This window comes from Mangifera indica, chromosome 10 (assembly GCF_011075055.1).
Source record: "Mangifera indica cultivar Alphonso chromosome 10, CATAS_Mindica_2.1, whole genome shotgun sequence".
In the NCBI taxonomy this organism is placed as follows: Eukaryota; Viridiplantae; Streptophyta; class Magnoliopsida; order Sapindales; family Anacardiaceae; genus Mangifera; species Mangifera indica.
In genome coordinates this window covers 16,043,838-16,067,356 of record NC_058146.1, presented here as the reverse complement: position 1 = coordinate 16,067,356, position 23,519 = coordinate 16,043,838, and the positions used below count along the sequence as shown (strand labels likewise).

General features: G+C 32.5%; 3 protein-coding genes across 5 annotated transcripts; 2 read left to right on the top strand and 1 right to left on the bottom strand.

The window, feature by feature from the left end:
* The first annotated feature begins 664 nt into the window (after positions 1–664).
* LOC123227573 (protein ROOT HAIR DEFECTIVE 3 homolog 2-like) lies at positions 665–8,649 on the top strand. The gene is made up of 20 exons (XM_044652619.1): positions 665–939; positions 1,412–1,478; positions 1,571–1,673; positions 2,529–2,599; positions 3,405–3,468; positions 3,590–3,655; positions 3,760–3,807; positions 3,895–3,957; positions 4,049–4,105; positions 4,350–4,508; positions 4,603–4,671; positions 4,759–4,850; positions 5,993–6,071; positions 6,764–6,929; positions 7,230–7,354; positions 7,480–7,742; positions 7,826–7,919; positions 8,003–8,131; positions 8,207–8,311; positions 8,403–8,649. Exons 1-20 carry the CDS (start codon positions 789–791, stop codon positions 8,511–8,513), a joined length of 2,082 nt encoding a protein of 693 aa, XP_044508554.1. The 5' UTR covers positions 665–788; the 3' UTR covers positions 8,514–8,649.
* A 1,423-nt stretch (positions 8,650–10,072) lies between these two features.
* Positions 10,073–14,441, top strand: LOC123226970 (actin-related protein 2/3 complex subunit 2A). Its single transcript, XM_044651561.1, has 10 exons — positions 10,073–10,278; positions 10,394–10,460; positions 10,885–11,092; positions 11,701–11,870; positions 12,128–12,205; positions 12,465–12,597; positions 12,681–12,772; positions 13,735–13,791; positions 13,934–14,005; positions 14,097–14,441. Exons 1-10 carry the CDS (start codon positions 10,217–10,219, stop codon positions 14,139–14,141), a joined length of 984 nt encoding a protein of 327 aa, XP_044507496.1. The 5' UTR covers positions 10,073–10,216; the 3' UTR covers positions 14,142–14,441.
* A 4,261-nt stretch (positions 14,442–18,702) lies between these two features.
* LOC123227785 lies at positions 18,703–22,329 on the bottom strand. Of its 3 annotated transcripts, none has more exons than XM_044652912.1 (5): positions 21,775–22,329; positions 21,119–21,670; positions 19,942–20,461; positions 19,750–19,827; positions 18,703–19,191 (listed from the first exon to the last, which is right to left on the bottom strand). In XM_044652912.1, exons 1-5 carry the CDS (start codon positions 21,819–21,821, stop codon positions 19,138–19,140), a joined length of 1,251 nt encoding a protein of 416 aa, XP_044508847.1. In that variant the 5' UTR covers positions 21,822–22,329; the 3' UTR covers positions 18,703–19,137. The 3 variants fall into 3 exon arrangements, with proteins under 3 accessions (XP_044508847.1, XP_044508848.1, XP_044508849.1); XM_044652913.1 differs by having other exon boundaries at positions 22,099–22,327; XM_044652914.1 differs by having other exon boundaries at positions 19,942–20,356; positions 21,775–22,326.
* Positions 22,330–23,519: the final 1,190 nt, after the last annotated feature.

Here is a 23,519-nt window from a genome sequence, read left to right as displayed (position 1 = left end):
TGGTTGTCGACGTTTTTCTCTCTCTCAGTCTCTCCCAATCGTTTCCTTATAGTCTTCATCAGAGACGATCGTTTTTATTTCAGACGAAGATGATTGTGTCTTTGTCTCTAACGAAGACAATAAGGAAACAACTGGGAGAGATTGAGAGAGAGAGAAAACATTGACAATTGACGAAGAGATTGTCATTGGAAGAGTTTTCATTGAAACCCTAACAAAAAAGTAGTGATTTTTCAAATTTTAGGTAAGAAAAAGTGGAGAGGAATTTTTTTTTTTTAAACTTAAAAGGGAAGTGTGAGTAAATTTTTAATTATTCTAAATATTTTTGTTATATAATAATTTTATCTCTGATACTAATAATAAAAATTAATAAATGAACAAGTGTTTTGAGTTTCTTAAAGTAGTTTTTAGGTGAAAACTAAAAAATAAGTCCTTTGGCCTTAGCTAAATAAGTAATGGTGAAAATAAAAGATAAATTAGATTGATAGTAAAAGATTTACCTAATCAAACTCTCGTTTTCTCTCTTTCTTGTAACTAGTCACTGTTCACGAGAAAGCTTGCGGTTTACGCCATCAAAGTCCACGTTGGAGAAAAGAAAAAAAAAAGTAAATAAAAAGAATAACTGGATCTGGGACCGCTGATGAATCCATGTACAATAACGAAAAGAAGTTTCGACAAAGTAGAGAATTCCACGTGTCAGACTTTGTACTCTTTCTTGTTCTCCTCTACTTCAATTTCTAGTCCTTTCTTTTTCAGCTTGATTTCTTCAAACCCTAGAATTTCGCGTCCTTATGGCCCAACTCTCTCCTCTTTCCGTCCAACTCATCTCCAGTAACGGCGACTTGAATGTCGACGGTCTCGAAAACTTCGTCCGCGCTACCAACCTTCCCGATCGCGGCCTCTCCTACTCTGTCGTAGCCATCATGGGCCCACAAAGCAGTGGTACATATGCTCCTCAAGTTCATTCCCCTTAGTTTTGTTGTGACATGGTTATTAGGATTCTATGATGCGATTGATACATGTAGAAAAACTATACATATCTTTGTATCCAAAATTGGTACTATACTGTATATTTTTATACTTGTATGGATCGATTTACGTTTTTTTGAAGTAGTAATGGCGTGCCAGGGTGTATCTAATAAATTTGAGAGATTCGAAGTGTTTGTGAATTTTTTCAATGTGATCACGTGGTAATTAGTTTTTTTCTTTTTAAGGAAACCATGCGTTTTGCTATTTTTTACATTAATATCAAAAGTTGAGGCTTTGGTTTGACGTAATAGTAGATATCTTGATCCATTTTTTATTAAAAATAATTTGAATTCAATTTTAACGTTTTTAATGTTTTCGTAGTGATTTAATGCTCTGTGGGCTCAGTATTTTTTTTGTTTTGTTTTTTTATTCTTAATGGGAACAGGCAAGAGTACTTTAATGAATCATCTTTTTTATACAAATTTTAAAGAGATGGATGCTTCTGACGGAAGGTTGGTTGTTTGCGTTTCTAAAGTTATATTATTTTAAGCTTAATGAAAGATATTCGAATTTTTTTTTTTTATTTACATAATTTTTTGGGCAGGAGCCAGACAACTAAGGGAATTTGGATAGATAAATGTGTTGACATTGAACCCTTCACCATTGTCATGGATTTAGAGGGAACTGATGGCACTGAAAGAGGCGAGGTAATGTGCTTCAACGTGTTGGAGTTCAATTTGTGACGGAAATGGGGTTATGTTTGTCTGTGAAGAAGGCTTGTGTAATGAATAGATCTTGGTTAATTTTTCTGCTGTTCTATTTAGCAGTACATATGAGTATAATATGCCTTGTGGTTGCAAGCAGGAATGTTCATATGTGTTCAAACACCTATTGATTCACAGATATATCAGAACTATGTCCCCTGAATTTTAGTTTGATTTGTATTAGCACTGAAACAAAATAATACATGGTGCTTTGTAGGGAAGGCGCTGTTATGAGAACTTAAGCAGTTGCTAGTTACTGAGTTGTGTGATATTTTGTTGCTCTAAGTCGGGGGCTGAAGTGGGTTAACAATTCATAAGAGAATCATGATATGTTTTCTATTGATAGTGGCAAATCCAAAGTGAAATCTTTGCCATATTCAAGTAGTGATATTTTACTCATCTTTTTTAAAGTTTGAATTCTGGAGAACATTTTCAGATCAAATATACAATTTTATCTTTGTGAGGCTTAAAGTTATTCATAGTGCTTTATGGATTTCAAGGGATGCCTCTAGACAGACTTTGTCCCTTTATTTGGGTGGAAATGTATGAGTTTGTGTTGATAGCTTTTGTAACAAATGTCAGATACTGAAGTCTATATGAACACATCCACACAATGATGTGGAGTAAGAATGTTTTTATGGTTTCATTATGTTGGTATAATTTTTTTTATTTTAAATCAGAAGGAGGTTAAAGTTGATCGCATATATGTACCTTGTGTATACTCATGTCTTGATATTATACTTAGTTTTGTGGAAGATATTTTCATACTATTAAAGTGTGCCTGAAATTTTTTTTCAGGATGACACTGCATTCGAGAAACAGAGTGCCCTGTTTGCTGTGGCAATTGCAGATGTTGTACTGATAAACATGTAAGTCTCTTTGATATTGTGTTTGGAGCTGCAAATATCTTGTCATTACTGACAAACTTTTTTTGGGAATTATTACATGGAGAAGTACAGGCTTTCCTACAAAAAGGAGGGTGGCCTTGGACCAAAATAGGCTTTGCGATTAAAGAAATTATAGATAATATAGAAAGTTGTACAACGAGAAATCTTGTATGATATGTGCAAAATATTATATATTCTTGGCGTGATCTTTATAATCTACTCTGGTATGTAGCTTCAGTTATGCATGTGACTAATCTAGGCTGGTCTGGACCTGGCCATTCTCTGAGGTTGCCTAATTTTTTTAATATCTGGATTTCTCTGGTCCATCAACCTATATGGCGTGCATTATTCCTCTCTTTGCTGTAACTTTGGCCTGCCAATACTTAGCCCTTGTTTTCTTTTAGAATTTTATGTACATATAGTATCTGAACAGGCAATGGTACTATTGCGCTAATTCTAGGAAGCAGCATATTATTAATTGTGATTCGATGTTTAAAAAGTACTATATCAGGATAAGTTTTGGCAATTTATATCTTAATTTTTTTGTTTCCGTAAAAAAAAGTTGGTGAATTCTTTGTTTTCATCTTTGCTGTTGTCTATACTAAAGTTTATTTTTCTTAACAAAATTTGATTTTGAATGGAAGCCTTTGATCAGAAATGGACACTGTTTAACTTTCAGATCTATATCATAGAGAAAAGTGTGAACTGTAGACACAGAAAATTTATGATAACACAAAAGTTTAGATGTCAGTTCAAGTGTTAATAAGGTGTTTATTGTCATATGTAGTTGGTGCCATGATATCGGTCGGGAGCAGGCTGGCAGTAGACCTCTTCTAAAAACAGTTTTTCAGGTACTCTAGCCAGTTGTACAGTGTCAGTTGTACAGGGTCAATGATTTATTGTCTTATTATTGTATATAATAATATTGTTTGCTTATTTCACTAATGATCTGGTTTTCTGTGCTGTATGCAGGTCATGATGCGTTTATTTAGCTCACGTAAAACAACTCTTTTGTTTGTTATACGGGATAAAACCAAGGTTTGTACTAGCACTCCATATTTTTCTTTTATGCATCATTCCTTTTGTGGAAGGAGCCCTCTCTTCCCTTTTGAATCAATAACTATTTATGACTCTCCTTGCAGACGCCGGTTGAAAAATTAGGGTCTAATTTAAGAGAAGATATTCAGAAGGTATATTTATTTATGTTTGCTCACATTTGATTTGTCTATTCCTTGTTTTTATTTCCTCGGCGTGTTGATAGTTGGTGATTTCTACAGATTTGGGAAGCATTTCCTAAACCCCAAGACCATGACAGTACTCCTCTCAGTGAGTTTTTTAATGTAAGTAAATGTTCCAATTTTCTCTTTATGACTGATTCTTTTTTTATGGCTACTTTATATTTTACTGTTTAATTTATGACTTGACATGTAGGTGGAGGTCATTGCTTTATCTAGCTATGAAGAGAAGGAGCAAGAGTTTAAAGAGCAGGTAGCCATTAATAACATTAGGATGTTTATCAAGCATTAATTAATACAGGTTACAACCTTTACTAGTTCAACTGAATTTGGAGTGTGTTGTTGCATTCCTTCAGTCATTGTATGCTGACCTAAATAATCAATGTTCAAGACCTTTGGCATTGTGGCATCTTGGCCTAACTAAAGTATCATCACATTTTGTGAAATAAATAGGTTACAGTTGGTATCTAGGGCTTATGATTTTGGCATTTATACAGGTTGCTCAATTGAGGCAGCGATTTTTCCATTCCATCTCTCCAGGAGGACTAGCTGGAGATAGACAAGAAGTTGTTCCTGCCTCAGTGTTCTCCTTCAGTGTACAACAGATTTGGAAACTTATAAAAGAAAACAAGGACCTGAATCTTCCTGCTCATAAGGTTTTTGATTTTCCTCGTGCATACGTTTTGTTGGTTTTTCAATTTCATTTATATATTCACTTTTTAATAAGAAATATTTGTTAACGATAATCAGGTAATGGTTGCCACTTTTCGGTGTGAGGAAATTGCCAATGTGAAGCTGTGTCTATTGTCAGATGATAAGGTTCTTTTAACATACATCTCCCTTGCAGGAATTACTTATTTGATTTGAACAAAATCTATTAGTTAGTACTTATATGATTTGTTGCAGGGTCGGTTGGCTTTGGAGGAAGCTATTCAAGTGGGTCCGATCCCTGGATTTGGTAAAGAGGCTCACACCATTATAGATACCTATCTTTCAGAGTAAGTTCACATTTGTGTTTGATATATTATCAGATCTAATGATATGATTTGACTCGTTTAACAGTGATGTAAATCTATCAAAATACATCTGCAATTTGTAGTTAAGATATTTTATGGAGCTATCATTGTCAGACTTAGCAGCAACCAAGACCATGGCATATGTGATGAAAATTTTGTGTACATTTTATCCTTTCTAAAACATCTGTGAATTGCGTAGAAGTCAATGATAACTGATGTTTAACTGAAAGTGAAGGATCTAAATTTTACATCTAAACTCCTCAAGTTATATAATTCATAATGATTGTCTCAACCTCTATGTGTGATGTTTTACCTGGAGAGTGTTATGTACTTGATGATTTCGGGACCATAAATCTGAGGTCGTACTCCTCTTTAGTCATTCTTACCTGGAAGGTTGCCGTATTTCACCAATAGACAATCCCAGTCAAGGCCAAAACTCACAGCATATAAGTCGTAGCACTAATGTAATGTGGGATTGAACGAAATGTAATAGAACTGATCAAGAAAATAGATATTGTATTGATTTTCTGGAAATGATTATACATATTTTTCAGTTCTTCCTCTCTTGATATTGGAACAGCAAAAGTCAATACAACAAAAGTTAATACAGCCAAAGTCAATACAATCTGAGTCACAAAACCACAAAAACAAATAACTTTCCAGCCCTCTGGTGTTGGCCCTCCCTCTGAATCTTCTTACAGTTCTCTTTCCCCCTTCTCCATTCCCCTTGCTCATATCTTTTCTTTTGTCTTCATAATTGCTTCTCCAATCCTGCACTGCCATCTCAGCTCTTAGTGTGTTGTTGGTCCCCTCTATCAGTTGTTCCTGCACTGTACCTATTCTGGGCGAATGATAGTCTATTGTCTCCTCTTTTTCTTGTTGTCTTCCATTTGTCCCTTTCAGCATGTTGCCAAGTGTCTTCCTATGAGATCCTTTTGTGCTTTTCTTCGTTCTTACATATACTTTAACTCTAACAGAGAGGAAGCCTTGATTTGCTGCTCTTGTTATCTTGAGTATTTGTGGATATTGTGCATTGACAGTCTTTTGAGTATTTTCTTTGATCCAACTGTTTGTAGGCTCTGAATCTGATATTGGTTTTTTATGCTAAATTCTTATTTTTATAGTTATGACAAGGAGACAATCTACTTTGATGAAGCTGTGAGAACTAGAAAACGACAAGATTTGGAGTCAAAAGCAATTCATGTAAGGTTCAACCTACTTTTTAAGTATTCATTTTTGCTATTAGCCAAAAGAACATTTGTGAAGTTGTAATGATGGATGTTTTACTTACAGGCAAACTTTATGGTTTCATGTAAGGGCACCTTAAAGTATCTTAACACCAATAGATGCACTTTTTACTTTTTATGCTGTCAGTTATGATTTCCAAATTTTGTTTGATGGTAAATAGATTAACTATTTTCCATGAATCATCAAAATGGAAGAATTTAACCCAATGTTGGGTGGTCTTAACATGTGCCTGAAAACACATGTTAGGTACACCAAGGAGCAACAATTCTCTGTTCTATTCATTTATGAGATGGATAAGCTTCTTTGAAATGCTGTGATATCATCAAAATTTTCTATTTGCTGACTTACCCTACTGCAATGTTTCAGTTGCCTCTTCATTTCTTTTAATTTTGTTTAATTTATCATTATTTTTCACTTGTCTAATAAGATCATGCCACATTATTTTGTTATGTTAGTTCTAATGAAGAGTTTGTACATGTAGTATTGTTTGTTTATACTGACTAGGGAGTGGGAAAATTAATAGAGCTGCCTGTGGATTACATTAAGGTTTTTTTTGTTTTTTTAAATAAAGGCTACATTTTTGTTCCTGACAGTTTTATTATTTTTATGTTTTCTCATTTATTCACATTATCTCTTGAATTACACAGATTTTCTACCGTGCATATACTGTCATATTGGATCATCTACAGTCTAAAGGGTTTGATAGCTTTAAGATCAGCTTGGAACAATTACTTAAAGATGGGGAAGGTTTTGCTTCTGCAGTTCGCACTTGTCTTCAATCTTGCATGCTGGAGTTTGACCAAGGATGTGCTGGTAAGAAAACTTTATATAGCTTGCACTTTGTACATACTTGCATCCTTTTGAGTTATCTGCATGTTCTTTTATTCATAAATATTTGATTGAGAATCAATGTTTGTATTTATTCCCTGTATCGGACTACTAATTTTTTCTGAAAAGGATCTGGAACTCTCAACTCTTTCTATGATCTGGGCCAAATGCTTCTCTTCTTTCATTGTTATTAATTTGCATCTTCTTGATTACTAGCTTTTCCCTTATGATTGGAGCTACTAATTTGTTCTCTTGCAATTCAATGACTCTGTTTGCCTTTCTCAGATGCTGCTATAAGACTGGCTAACTGGGATGCTTCAAAAGTTCAGGAAGAACTTCTCCATGATATTCATGAACATGCATCATCCCTTCTCCATGCGAAGCTGTCTGAAATCAAAGCCAAGTTTGAGGTTATTTTCTTGGCTAATGCACAATTGATTACTGTTATCACATTTAATGTTTTTTTTCTCTTTTTTAAAACCTTGCATTAATGTTTAATTGAATGATGGAGTGCTGATGCCTCATTGATGTGCAGGAAAAACTCACTGCAGGACTTACTGAACCTGCAAAATATCTGTTTGCAGCTGGTTCTGAGGACACTTGGGCTTCATTAAGAAAACTTCTTGGCTCTGTAACTGAAGCTGCTGTACTGGAGTACTTAAATGCAATTTCTGGTTTTGAGTTGGACCAAGCTACAAGTGACACAATGGTTCAAAATTTAGAGAGCTCTACAAGAAACTTGATAAAGAAAGTAGCTAGAGAAGAAGCTGGCAAAGTTCTGAACCGCATGAAAGAAAGGTAGGGAGCTTGATTGTGATATTAAAGATTTTTAAATCTTGATTTTCATCCTTGTTGCTTAATGCCATGGAATTTTATTTCAGATTCTCAACAGTCTTCAATCATGACAGTGATTCAATGCGAAGGGTTTGGCCTGAAGTTGACATTAAAACCGCTGTGAAGGATGCCCAGACTGCGGTAATTTCAATGATTTTAATGCAAGGGAGTTAATTAGTCTTACACTGACAACACCTTTTTGTTTTGCCGTTACTATCTTGCAGTCACTGAGTGTACTTTCAGATAGGGCTGTTATACGCTTGGATGAGAAACCCGATATGGTTAAAAATTTACTGTTTTCCTCACTTATGGGTGGAACTGTTGATGCTCTAGCCTCAAACACGTGGGAGGAGGTAGTATTGTGTTTGCTCTTATTGTATTATCATTTTCTTGATCATATTTCTCAGTCATAATGAACCATGTGCTAGGTTTCTCCAATCAATGTGTTGAAATCACCCATGGAATGTATGTCTTTGTGGGATCAGTTCAAGAAAGAGACCCAATATATGGTCGATCAAGCGATTTCGGCACAGGTACTTTACTGTACAAGCTCATGCAACAAATTTTACATATACCAATTTCGAAAATTTATGTTGACATGTATATATGGCTGTTTGTTTACAGCTGGAGGCTCAGAAAGGACGTAAAAGCTGGTTGTCCTCTCTATGGGTTGTGGCACCCCTAGTTTCTGCATTTTTCGGCTTGGCTGTTGACGAGGTGAAGCAAAATATGTAATATTTGGCATATTTGTTTTACAGTACCATTGAACGGCACCTAAATCTGCACTGTATTTAATGGTTTTTGTCCTGTTGTATGATGCACTGGCGATTGTTTTTTTATGGGATAATGAGTGAATGCAAATATTAGAACATATATCTCTTGCAGTTAGTATTAGACTCAATCTGAGTTGGTTTGGTCTCGTAACCTAGCTTGATTTGATTAGTTTGGTTTATATTTATTTAGTTTAATTTCGAATTGAGTTTAAGTCAAGGGGGTCAGTTGTTTTTGAAATATAATTGAACTCGAATTAGAGAGAATTTAATTTGAGTTAATGATTTAAACTGTGGTTTAAATTTATAATTTAAATTTATAATTTATTAATAAAATGATATTATTTTGTCTAATATTTCACAAACTCGAGTTAGAAATTTAAACTATTAATTTAAATTAAATTATTTTTTATTTAAATCAAACTTGTGTTATCTTTAATTTTGTTTCGTAGAATTTGAGTCAAAAGTAATTTTCATTTAAATTGAATTCAAGATAGGGGATGTTTGGATTTGGTTCAGTTCGGCCTGTATCTCCCATTATTTGTTGGGGGGCAGAAGTCGCGACTGAGAAGAATGAGAAAGTGATAACGCAGATGGTAAAAGAGCAGGGAATGGTACTGTGGTAATTTCACAATGATTAATTATATAGGGATAGTTCAGTAAGTTTACTTGTCTAGAATTACAACAATAAATTTTCTGTTAATGGGGCTAATCTTGGATTAGAAAGTATAATTTATTCATTCCATTGTCAGGATAGGGCTGGACGCAGGACATACTGGCATTCGAACTTGTTCTTCAATTCAGTTCGAAAAGAGTTTTGTTTAGGCAAGTTTTAGGTTAAGAGTTTTACGTTGTTGAGTTCAAGTTTGAAGAATGCTTTATTTGTCAAACTTACAAATTTAAAAGAATTTGATTCAAATTAATTAAAATGATATTGGATTGATTAATATGCATCAAATTGGTATTTTTTCGATTTTTCGGTTCAATTATAGTATTAAGTTTACTTTATTTCTATCGTTGAATTCGAATTCAATTCTCTTTAAATAAAATTGAACTCAAATTGGCTTATAAAAAACTTGTCAAGCTTGAGTCTAAAAGAAGGGATCAAACTTTACAATTTTGTTATTAAATAAATTTGAATTTTTAAACTTTTTTATTAAAGTTATTAAATTTTTTAAATTTCTTACTAAATAGGTTTAATTTTTAATATTTTTTATTAAAAATATTAAATTAACGTAAGTAAAATTATTATTTTGTTTTTGAAAACAGAGTGATTAAATTAATACTTTTAATTAAAAAAGGGTAAAATTTAGGTATCTTTACAAATAAAATTTTTAAAATTTAGTCACATTAAAAAAAAAAAAAACAGTTTTCAACGTTATAAAGAAATTCACTGTCCCATTAATTTATTCATTTTAAATCCAATATTATCAAATGACACCCTAAAAAGTTTATATAATAAGAAAAAGCCCATACATTTGGAAATGTTAACGGAAAGCACACGAAGAATAAATAAAGAGGAATCTCTCACTTTCCAACTTCAACACGTCTCCTGTCCTCTCTATCTGTCAAAATCAGTCCTCTCTTTCTATTTCAAATCCAGCCATCAATGTAAACCAAGCTATTGTTGCAGACCAGAGCTGAAATTGAACGTGAATCCATACCCAGATGTTGCTTTTACAGTCTCACTCGAGGTTCCTTCTTCAAACCTTGTTGAATCGGGTTCAAAAGTAAGATTTTTTTTTTTAATTCATTGGTGAATTTTGATAAATACTGTTCACTTTTTTATGTAAATAAACTTAATTTCATGACCCAGAAAGAGAAATGGTTGTCTACATTTTGCAGTTTGGATAAAGCAGTTGAGCTGGATTATCACTGGGTTGAGTTTGACGATGTTCGTTACCACGTTCAGGTCAATTTCACCAGCTTTTTTCATATTTGTTATTGACCTACTTCAAATTTGGAAATTTTCATAAAACCCCCCTTTCAATTCTTAAGTTTTGTTACTTACAGCTACAGGAGAGTTTATTGAAAATTTTGAAGCTTGTGTTTAGTTTATACTATGGCTTTCATTTTGTTGGTTATCTTAAGTTAGGTTAATGTTTTAATACATTTATGCTGGTAAACATGGTATGGGATATAGTAGTGGTTAGTTGGTACTAGTTTGTGTGGCTGGTTGGATCTTTTTGGGGTCAAATAAGAGATTTTAAAATTGAATTTCACTCAGTCTAGGGTGAAGAGGGGTTTCGTTTGCATTTGCAAGTTCGAAGAAGTAAAATATTTCAAAAAGAAATGATATAGATTGTGTCTAATTAGGAGACGTTGTTGTTTTGCAGGTAACTATGAAGAATCCGCATCTTGTGCTGTTATCAGTGTCATTGCCCACTCCACCTCCTGAAGCCATTTTCCTTCGGGGACTTCCATCTGGAGCTATAGAAGCTATAAAAGCTGCATATGGTTTGGTTGTACAGATACTTGATCCTCCTCGAGATGGCTTTAATCTCACATTGAAACTCAATTTGTCAAAACTTTCTCCAGATGAAGGTTCAACGAGTTCCTTTTCTAAGGTCATTATGAGCTTGCTACGAATATGCCACAAAAACTTAGGATTAGCTTGTTAAAAAATTCCAACTTCGTTTTGCTTCTCAAGATTGTGATTTTTTAAGAATTCTTCTTTCCAGAATACGAATGGATTTCCATGTTTTCTTTATATTTAGATGCAAATTGGACTTATTGCCTTCGAATGTAAGTCAGTGTAAAGTACCTTTTAGATAAGAGTATAGACCTATTAAGCTTTGATCTTTAACATTAGCATCCAAATAGTGGTTGCAATGCCTGGGAACTATGTCAGAGCTATAAAAGTATCCTTAAAGCGAGCATTATTTTTTCTAATCAAAGTTTTATAAGAAGGACATGCAGACATAAATGAAAAATATCCATAATGGCGTATCATCTGGAAAAAATTAACTATATGATCCAAGGTCACTTTTAATTCCAAATTCACCAACTGAACTTGCTAGCCCTGGAGTTAGGTTTACTAGGGTTATATTGTTATAAAACATTGGATTCTATAAATATTTAAATTTGAGGTTGATTTCCTCCTTGTTTGTTGATAATACTTGTGACAGTTTTCTATTGTTGGTGCTCTGCAGAGATCAGACAATCTCTGTTGGTGAAGATTGCATCTGTAAGAGAAGTGGTATTAGGTGCTCCATTAAGAGTAGTACTAAAACATCTTGCTACAAGGACTGTTGCTACAGCTATGGATCAGCTTCTTGCCCTCGTGCATCGACCAAAGGAGTCCTTTTTCATCATTCCTGAGGTATTCTCATAAATGTTCTTCCTGTTTTAGTTTATGGAATTTATGCATGGGTGCGTGCGTGCGTGTGCAAGATATAGTTTTTACCTACCCCTTTCATTTTATGTTTGTTGAGCTTAGAGCTTTCTACTATTTAGTCCATCTTAAAATTTAATTTTATTATTTTTGAATCCAAATTCCAAGGTGGCAGATTTTATAGCATGTGCCATCAGGATAATTTTGTGATTAAGCTGAGTGAATTGACTTAATTGTCAATGCAGGCAGAAAGGGTGACTGTGGTGTTTCCCATGAGATTCAGCGACTCCATTGATACTGTTCTTGCAACTTCCTTCCTACAGGTACATTTAAAATAATTTTCCTTTTCTATTTCAAGTCTCATAAGTTTCCAACACTAGTTCAGTATAGTATATATAATAATCAATTTTTACTTCTTTGAAATCAAGCCATAAAGGATTTTGGAAGCTAAAATTAGTCAAATTTTCAGTGTCTAGGGCAGTTCTGATTTGAAGCTTTGAAGGTTATTTTTTTTAGAATATTCTATGCTTTTCGTTTTTAGCTGATTTTGTGTTTTCACTTTCCATGTTTAATTTTATTCAGGAATTTGTTGAAGCAAGGCGTACAGCTGGACTTAATAATGCACCTCTTTGTTTGTGGTCTCCTTCTCCTCCTCTAGAGCTGAAGGAAGCTCCTTCTGAAGCATTATCCGCTAACGCAGGATTTGTTACTTTTGGTAATATCAGAAAAAGAATGAATAGGCTTATTTATTTCTCTTTCATTGTTGTTTTAAAATTTTAATGTTTTCTTCCAATGCAGTCATTTTTCCTCGACATGTAGAAGGAAAAAAATTGGATCGTACGGTTTGGAATTTATCGACTTTCCATGCATATGTTAGCTATCATGTTAAGGTGGGTTTCCTTTGCTTAACATGGTTCAGTACTTAAGCATTCTGTCTCAAACTCTTACATCTAAACTGCTTAAGCTACTTAAAAGGGAAAAAAAAAAGGGAACTAGTAGCTACTAGCTAGTGCCTTGATTTGCTTGCAACTTTGTTTTTGGTGAAGTGTCGAACTACATTAACTTGTGAAACAGAAATAACATTCAAGTGTAAAGAACAAGTTTACTTATATCAGTCTGTGTCGCCGTCTTCATCAACTGAGAGGAGAGAGACCAACATTGACTAGCTTCGATGAACAGTTACACTAGCCAACCCTAAACTTGGATTTAAAATTTTTGGAAAATACTAAATCACTCTAAATATAAGCTACATCATAAGAGACAGTAATGACCTGAGTATCTGAATTAGATCTGTGATGTGTTGCAGTATATGTAGTATAGGTTTCAAAGGTTTGAATAGCTGTAATTGGTATCACAATAAAAATTTCCTTATGTGAAGTTATGGTTAATTGATATTTTGAACAATTTTATTTTATTTTTTCTGTTCTATTCTCAAATGTGTGCTTCATATCATCCATAAGTCATGTGGTAAATGTTTCTCAGTATGAATTACTTGTTTAAAATTTGGCAGAAGAAATATGGAAAAACTGTTGGTTGGGTTTCAAATAACTTAGCAATTTCTTCTGGTTTCTATAACATGATATGTGTTTTGAAATTGTGAAGATATATGAAGTTATTGTTCATGCTGATTCTTCGAATTTGGACCTGGATTTTTTTTTTTTATTATCCATTTTAATAAAATACCCTTTGTTTTTCAATGAATAAGATAATTTTCTGTGGATTTCTTGTGGAGCTGCTTCACCTTCAAGTTGTGACTACTATTTTATTAGCGTTTTGAGTCTTACATCATGATTTGTATTCAGTTTCTTGAATAATTTGTTTGATCTCAATGTGTTCCTTTAATATTCCTCAGTGCTCAGAGGGTTTCATGCACACACGAATGCGGCGTCGTGTGGAATCTATGATTCAGGTAGTGTTTCCAATATCTTGAGCTACTGGCTTTGTATCTTGAGCTACCTTGTTATATTTTTTCTGTTCAAGGGCATCATTTTACCTGCAAAGTTTCTTTTTTATTTAAGGCTCTTAAGAAATATATATTTTCTGTTCGACAGACCTTGGATCGTGCCAAACCGGATTTGGATAAGGCAAAAAAGTCAATAAACAACAGATCATTCAAACGGCTGGTATGTCGTGAGAATTCCAATCACAGTGGTTTGAATATTTAAGTTCATGATTTTTGGCCAATAATTTTTTTAAAAACATCCTTGCTTGTAGACACTCAAGGAGCTCAGGGAGGGCCGGTCAAATTCAATGCACTGAAGGCAGGGTGAGTATGTTTTCTTCCGTGGGAAACCCAGAAAAGTGTTGGTTGGTTGATTAATTCTCTTGCATATATCTGGAAAAAGCTTTCGCCCAGCTCCAGTATTATTCATTATTGAAAGCAGGGAAGAAAGGTTGGGAAGGATGATTACTTTTAGCTGCAAATGTGAACATTTATGTTTCTAGATGGTGTTGTTATAACTAGAAGTTCCATTTAGTTTGGTAAATTTTGGAGTTTTAACCGTGTAAAACCATTTGTTTCAAAATTCAGAAACATTGATTTTGTTGGTCTTTTGCCAAGTAAGATTGCACCTGCTGCATCCTGCATCACATCATGTCATTCGGCTCATGGTTATTAGTATCATAGAATACATATTATTCGATACAATATAAATAGAAAATAATATGTATCTTAAAATGTATCGAAAATTGGTACGATACGGTTGGTATATTGTACAATACGATATATATCGGTTTGTATCAGTGATTTTATCGATCAGCACAACTTTTTTAGTAGTGATAATGTGGCAGGATATGTATTTGATAAATTGTAAAACTTTGAGATGTTTGTAATATATTTTAAGGTGATGATGTGACAATTAGAAATTTTTATTATTGGTGTATCCTAAGAGACTCTCACTCAATATCTTCTTATGACAGAATCATTTAGGGGACACTTGTTCTAAAACAAAAGGAAAAGAATACAAATTTCATTTCTATCACACTTCCAATTACTGAAAACACTTCACATGGTTTCCAAAGAAAAGTGTTTGTATTTGATAGAGAAGTGATAAATCGGAATTAGAAATAAAATAATATCTAATTACATAATAATACGTTAGCGTTTGTATAAACTGTTATTGTGTGTAGTATTATTGCCTTATCTTATTATTGTATCATTAGAGTTGGATTCAATTTGAGCTATGTAAACATTAATTGAATGAGTTAAGTTTAAATCAAAGATTAAACTTGTTTTCATAAATGAGTTAAATTAAAGTTGATTCAGATCGAATTTAAAATTAAATTATATTTTAGTTTAGTTTCAAGTTTTAATTCGTCAATCTTAAATTGCTTTCGAGTTTAACTTTTTGAATTCAAATCAATTCCCTATCATCTCTGTATGAGAGATGAGACGGGGTTATTCCTACAAGGACGATGATTAATGTATTTGATCTTCATTTATCTCATTGTTATCTCTAGTTGTATATGTGTTTTCACGTTTATGGGTCAAACTATATGATGACTCTTATTCAAATTGTTTATTGTTAAGCCTCTGTCTAGATGGAATCTAGCCCAGGCTACCTTGTGCAACATATTAAAGAGAGCCAGCAGTGGTGGTTGCAGCCATGTTTGTCATAGTTTTCAAATTTTCTTGTCTGACGATTATCATTGTGTGCAGGATTCTGAAGTCTTCACCTAATTACATGACTGCAACTTCAACACGTCTCCTGTCGTCTCTTTATCTTTCAACTTAAAGACGGAAGGGATCAATAAACATATGATCGAAATCACAGTTAAGTCCTTCATGTCTGTCTTTGATTTATGACAAATGTTTCTATATATCCAAAAATTGTTGTATCTGAGTTTCTTTAATTGGTGATTTTTCTTTTTTTCCGATGATAATTCCTTTTCGTTTTTTATGTAATTGAATAAGTAGTTCAAAAAAATCATTCAAGATGATCGATTTCAATTCAAATTGAATTATAATTGATTCTTATTCAGACTTAATTTAAACTCACTTTTAAAATTCATCAAAAAAAAAATTTTTTGTAATAGTGGGTTTTCATCCTCAAGTTCATATGCCAAAGAGTGACCGTAAAGGTTGATTACAAGTCCCGTTGTTAAAGGGTAAAATAGTAATTTTATATTAAGGGTTATAAAATTATTGGAAGGATTTCAAATATGATAAAAATGTGTTAGTTGACAGATTTAAAGGAGTCTTTAATGAGGTCAAAAACATGTTGATGACCACAAAGACCTGGACATCTTTAAGCCCAGTGCAGGGGTGACCCATAAATATTTTTAAACTACCATGTACCGACTCTAAATTTACTTCATTCTCCTTTTGTCTCATTTATAATACATTGACCCTAAATCGTAGGACCTTGCTATACGCTAAAGGGGTGAATTTGATCTGAGATGATGTAAAGTTAGTTTGATATTTGGATTGAACGAGACAAACTCGAATTGAAAAAAGATCAACTCATCAAGTTTGAGCTTAACTCAGGATTAATATCTTATTGACCTCGTCATATTAAAGTTTATCTCATCAGTGATTCTTTTTCTTTTAACTCTTTTTCCTTATCTGGTGTTACTATTTACCGATTTGAATTTAAATTGATTTTTCTAAATTTGAATTGAACTTCTGTTGGCCACTTGACTCAAATTTATCTTCACTTTTAACTCTATGGTCACTCTTTGATTATTCTAAAACTAGTGTCAAATTTGGTTCGAGATATGACTAGCATTTGTTTTTATTCACTAAACTCCATTGATTCAAGGTTGAATTGAATGAATAATTTCAAACCACAAGTTAGTTATCCAATCAAACCGATTTAACTATTATACTAACATTATGTTGACATTATATAATAAAATTTATTTTAAATTTTTATTTATATTATATTAACATTAAATCCAACTACTCTAATTGATCAACTTGTATAAAAAGGATAGGCCCATGACACGACCTTATACATATATATATATATATATATATATATATATATATAGTCGTGCCATGTCAAGGCCTAAACACCCGTAGGCTGACAGTCAAAACTATTTTTTTATTTTTTTACTTTTTAATTAAAAAATTAAACAAAAATTATTTTCTAATTACTAATACAAATATTTTATTGATAATCTCACACTTGTAACGAAGAAATATTGTGATTAGATGATAATAAATATTACAATATATTACAAATCAATTTATTCACATAATATATAATTACAAATATAAATATGATATATTTGCCATTATCTACTTATCCTCAAAATCTAGATTCTTAAATTTTTCGAAGATATCTTTTACAATTCGATTTTGTAATTTAAAATCAGTTTTCACTTAATTCTTCATACACATACTCATCTTGATTATATGTATGTATAAATTAGATTATTTATTTTCTAGCATACATCTATCTGTACTAAATATAGATTTCGAAACTACAATAAAAACAGGAGAGGTTAATAGATCTACGTATAGGATTTTTAAGGTATCGGTTTCGATAGTGTAGTAAAATTAAAAAATTTAAAAACTTCATAAATTTTAACCAGCTAGGTTCAAGCCCCCCATTCTACCCAAAGTCTACATCAGTAAGGTATTGAAGTTACAACTTACAAATGCCAAATAAACAAAGGACTAAATTTCTTGATTCAGAAATGAATGCAATTGGCTTGACTTCAACACAATGATTGAGAAAGGATTATTATGAGTCTTTTTGCCTTTTTTCACCAAATCAATTATGACAAGTCTATTATTAGTCATTACCTGAAATGTGACACATCCTAAACATACATTACATGTTTATTTTAAAATATATAAAATAATAAAATATTGATTTGATAGGATAACATTATATAATAAATATTGCTATATATTAATAAAATTATGTATTTTGAGTGATATTGTCTTTTAAAAAAATAATGGTTGTGATAAAAATATATCTAAAATTTTTCTAGACTTAAAAACTAAGGTCAAAGGACTTAATCCCACTCAGAGTTTATTATATTCTCAAATTAGTAGTTATTAATTATTAAAAATTTAAATATTTATTTTTGAATGATTAAAATTAATGAATTTAACTAACTTTTAAGGATAAAATTATTATTTAATTAGTAATATATTAAAAATAATAAAATATTATTTATTTTATCTTTAAGTTTAAAAAATTAATAATTTTTTTCATGATAAAATTTTAAAATGTTATATTTTACCCTTTAGAGTTTCTTTCTTTTCTATCCCTCCCTTTTTTAACACTGTCACTTGTTAGCTTTTCTCTGCCTCCCCTTTTATGGCGGCAAAAATTGGATGAAGAATATTTTCATCATTAAACGAAGACATATTTGTATAGTTTCCAATGTTAGAAAAAGGGCAGGAGAGAGAGGCCGACCGGCGACGATATTGGAAAAGGGAGGGAGAAAAAAAAAATCTTAAAGTGGATGTTAAACTAATTTTGTTAATTTTAATTACTCACAGGTAAATGTTTAAGTTTTTAATAATTAATAGGTATCAATTTAAAATTTTAATGAACTTTGAATGGGAATAAATCCATTGGCCCAAAACCAATTGTGATATTAATCAAAATAATAATGTAGTAAGTCAAACTTATAATTATCTAAAAAAGAATTAAGTTTTCTATTCACATATGACCCCAATTTGACTAGCATAATTTGAACAAGAAATAAAGTAGACAATTTTGTACATGCAGTATTTTGTCAAAATCTTTATTATCAAATTAGAGACAATCATATCTTGATATATATTCTTTCCATGGAAGGGCAAAGTTCCTGGTAAATGTTAGAAAATTGAAGGGTGACAGGAAATGCAGAGAAACACTTGGGAAAAGAGCAGCTTTTGCCATTGATGAGTAAATTAAAAAAAAAAATTTGCAGAAGCTGAAGCTTTTGTACAGAAGAAGAGCTGCATGATTGATTAAGAAGCAAAGAATTCAACTCAAAAAAAAAAAAAAAAAACCCAGCCCTGCTGCTTTGTTGTTTCCCTGTTAATATAAGAGGAGGAGTTTGATGATTTGGTGGTGATGGCAGTTCAAGGCAATTCACGTCTGCAGAATTTCACCAAAACAAACAACATGGTTGACATGGCATGGCAGAGGCCTGACTCATCATCATCAATATCATAACTCAATCATTCATTCATGAATACATGCATGCATGGCATGACTTTTGGTTGTTGTTGCAGCTAAATTTCAACCTTCAGCAAATGCCATCAAAGTTGTAGATGAAGAAAATCTTTTTACTTTTTCTGTATATTCTACTCCGAATCACTTTCCAAGCCCTCCATTCCTTTCAACCCTCTTCTCTTTTGCTGTTTATACACAATCCAATTCATCCAACCAAAACAACAAAAAGAAAAAACAAGAAAAACACTTTCAGTTTCTTTGTTGTGAGTAAAACTATGTGCAAGATCCAATTTATACACTACCGATGACGTGTCACCATATGATTGAATATTATTTTATTTTTTATTCAAAACCACTCTATCACAGAATGCCACGTCATTGTTGGTGTACATAATTACAGTAATAATAAAATACAAAATATTAATTAGGTAAAAGTAGGGCCCATCCAGAAGGTGAAATGTTCAGTCAGGCAAGAAATTAGGTGTTTTTCTTGCAATGAAGTCAAGTAAATTTGTGTGCCATTTACTACTAACTTAAGGGGAAGAAACTTTCCTACATGTGTCCACTCTGCCAATCACAGCTTGCCATATCAGCACACATGTCCTTTACATGCACATTGATTGGCTGGACACATATGCATCAGTCGCAGGAAAGTTCAAATGAAAATCAACCAAGTTCCATCCTGTAATTCTACAGTATAGCCAAAAGATAATGGCAATGAAGGCTGGATTAGAAATCATTACCTTCTTAACACTTTTCTTTTCTCGAACCTCATAGCGACTCTTAGTCAAATCCGCAAGCCACATCCCTGGAAAACAAAACTGCAAAAAATACCGAAACCAAAAATATAAATTTGTATTAAGAATAGGAATGTAGAAAAGTAAAGCCACCTAAAAAATTGGCAGATTCTTTTAATTTCTTTTTCTTTCAGGCACCTGAAGAGCCCTATCGATATTCTTGGGCCTTTTCTTTGGTCTATGAGGTAGCTTTGTGCCTTTCATTGCTAGAAAATCATCTTCTTTCTCCTTCCTAGACAAGGCAACAAAAATCCTTGGCCACTCAATCACTTCAACATTCACCTTTTCTACTACTGCTCCACCAACCTCTTGGTCCGACTGAACTGGCCGGGAATCAAGATGATTGTGATGACCATGTCGTGTGGACGATCCATTCAGCTTCTCATATTTTTGTGACTCTGAAGATGCGATCTTCTTATCAATTTTATCTGGAGAAGGGGGAGACCTTTTCCCTGCTGTTGCTGTAGATCTAGAAACCGCCCTGGTAGAATTACCACTTGTACGGTTTCTAGAAGGTGATCCAGTTACCACACTAGATCGCTCTTCGAGATTCCTGGTCATGGCCAACAAAAGAAGACAGCGGTGATGATGATGTTGATAATGCTTGGTGTGGTTAAGATTAAGTAAACGTGGGCTGCTTTTGTTAAGGGTTTCAAGCCTAGAAGAAGTTGTATGCACACAATAAGAAAATAAATTAAGGGAAGAAAATTGAAAAGACAGAATTTAAGACCCACCTAAAAGAAGAAAAAAACATATGTACAAGTATCAAAACAATGTTCAACAATTGAAATTAAAAAAATTTTAACAAAATTTACTTGTTTTTTAATTTTATTTTTGAGATGACACTATGCAAATTCCAAAACAAAAAAAGGAAAAAGTTAGGATAATGAAATATCAAAGATATGGTATAACTTTCAAGATCTGCACAAAAGCATCAACTAAAACCAAAAAAAAAAAAAATCTGTAGTCAACAACAAGAGGCTCAAACTGAACCAGAAAAAGAAATTACAATCCCATCAACATAACACAACCCACAATAAAATGAAGAAGATGGAAGTAGTTGACAAATGGCAATAGGATTTTTCCTCATCCTTTAAAGAGAAACAATGAAACTTACTAAGAAAAGTTGGTCTTCAACTAGGCTGCAATCCAAAAGAGGCTAACAGTAGCATAGGATTTACAATTTTAGATTCACCCCCGAGAAAAATAAGCCAAAAAAATTCAATCTTTATGCATGGAGAAGAAAAAAGGAAAATAACCCAGAATACATAATCACAAGGTTAAATAATAATAATAATAATTTTTCTTTTGGTACCTGCTGGGAATGAACCCAGAATTCTTCTTAGAAGTAGAAGAACCATTAGAAGGAATTGAAGATGGAGGAGGAGGAGGCGGCGGCATGGGAAGACTAGAGAGTTTATCCATCAACCCAGATCCTCTTCTTTGAACTTTGTTAATGGGGTGTCTGCCACGAGCTGCTGATGAGGAAGAAGATGAATCATCAGTAAGTGAACGGATCTCAGTTCTGGAGAGTCTGGCCCTCTTTTTTTGACCCCATTGCAGCAGCATATCACCGGAACTAGGACTACTCATATCAAGTCTTTGACTTTGATTGTTGTTTTCTGAGAGTGGAGAAGGAGAATTTGCATTCACGTTATCTTGAAATTTACATGGGGATTTGAATCTAAAAGCCTTTGTAGTTGTTGATGTTGTTGTTTCAGAATTAGTATGATCAAAACCAGTTGTTGTGTTTGTGATTGTGATTGCTTTCCCATTTTCACGATCTTCTTTACAAGTTGTTGCTGGTCTCAAGTTCGATTTTTTTTCATTGCCGAAAGGAAGATAATCTGGACTCACTCTCTGAAATCTGAGAAAAAAATAAACAATATTCGCCATCACCATCATTATCATCATAAAGTCAAAACACCATTAACAAATAAAAGTTTCAAACTTTCAAGCTTAAAACACTACAATGAAGAATCCCAGATGAGAAAAAAGCAAAGTGAACTTTTTTCCATGGCGAATCATAGATAAATCAGGAAAACAAGACAACCCAGAAGAGAAAAACCAAAGAGAAAGAGATGAATGCATAAACAAATTCCAAAAGCACAAGTGAAAGAAATAAAAAAAGCTTAAACTTATTTTTTCTTTTTCCATCTCAGATGAATCCGCTGAAGGAACACAACAAGGGTTTGAAAGTAGAAACAAAAGGGAAAGCGGATCTCAATGAATCTAGTGGGAAAACGAAGAGTGGTACGAATTGAAAGCGTGAAAGTGAGAGAGTCAGATTCAGACCTCATCATTATATTGGTTTTAATCCAAGGAACAAGAAGAAGAAGAGCAATGAAATGGAAAAATATTTGTAGTTGTTGGCGTTGTTCTTTGTTGTTATTATGTGCTTGGATAATGGGAAACGCCGTTGGAGGTTGTGATGGTGTTCATTCCTCTGGATGGAAACAAACAATGGAGGAAACCAGGGATGAGTATAGTGGGAGAGACGAAACAGTTATAATATATATATATATATATATATATAATATTTATTTATTTATTGATAAAAATATATATTTATGATTTGTTGGAAATAATTAGGGTTTGGAGTTGAATAAAATGGCTAGATAAAGCTAGTCCCTTGGTGATGCCCAGAAGAACAAGAAGAAGAGCTAGTGAAGAAGATTCATTGTCAGCTACCCGGAAAAGGAATGGAATAATAAATGAAAAATTATTCGTGGGAAAATTTTAAAAAAAATTATTGGAGAAGCAAAAAATCAATTAAAAAAATTGTTTATAAAAAAAAGAATAATTATCATCAGGGAAGTAGAAAAAAATCAGATAAAGAAGAATTGTTCGATCAAAAAAAGGAAAAACTATAAAAAAAATTATTAGAGAAGAAAAAATATTGAATAATAAAAAAATAGTTAATTAGAGTAGCTCTAGTGTAACGAAGTTAATAATATACTGATCTCAACCTAAACTTCAAATTTATTATCTAAAACTTCTGCTTAAATTTGATTTATTTGAACTAAATTATACTTTAAACCCTAATTGGCTAGAATAGAGTGCACACTTCACATGTGGTTTATTTTAATAAAATTTGTTAATATAGAATTGGTCAAAAGACTTTCTCCCACCGATGGTTTCGTTTATTCTTAAACTCTCTCGTTCGTAAAATTTTTAAATATAAAATTGATGATAATTTATTAATTGTTTAACACATACAATATAGTAAAGTTTTTTAGTATAACTAATATGATACGTTTTATTATCTTTATTTTTTTTAAATTATTCAAAATTATGTAATTCTATTGATATTGAAATGAAGAGTAAAATCTCAAAATTAATTTATTTATCAAACAGAAAGTGTTAATTTTCAATAAAAAAACTTGTAATATTTTAAGAATAATATTAAATACACCAACGTTTTTTTTCATTAAAGTATATAAATATATAAATTATTATGTGATTAAATGGTCAATTAAAGTTAATAATGAGTTCATATCGCCCAAGGCTAAAAATGCTTCGACTAAGAGGCACAACGCGCAATTTGCCTAGCAATGAGTCATGTATATTGAGACTGAAAAACCCAATCCAAAAGGGACACCACCCACAAAATTATGAGGCTATTGGCCGTGATTGGGCCATGATGTTGAGGTGGCCTGCATAGCCGGCCAAGACCCAATTGGGTAGACCATGCAATCTTAGAATTTTGAAAATAA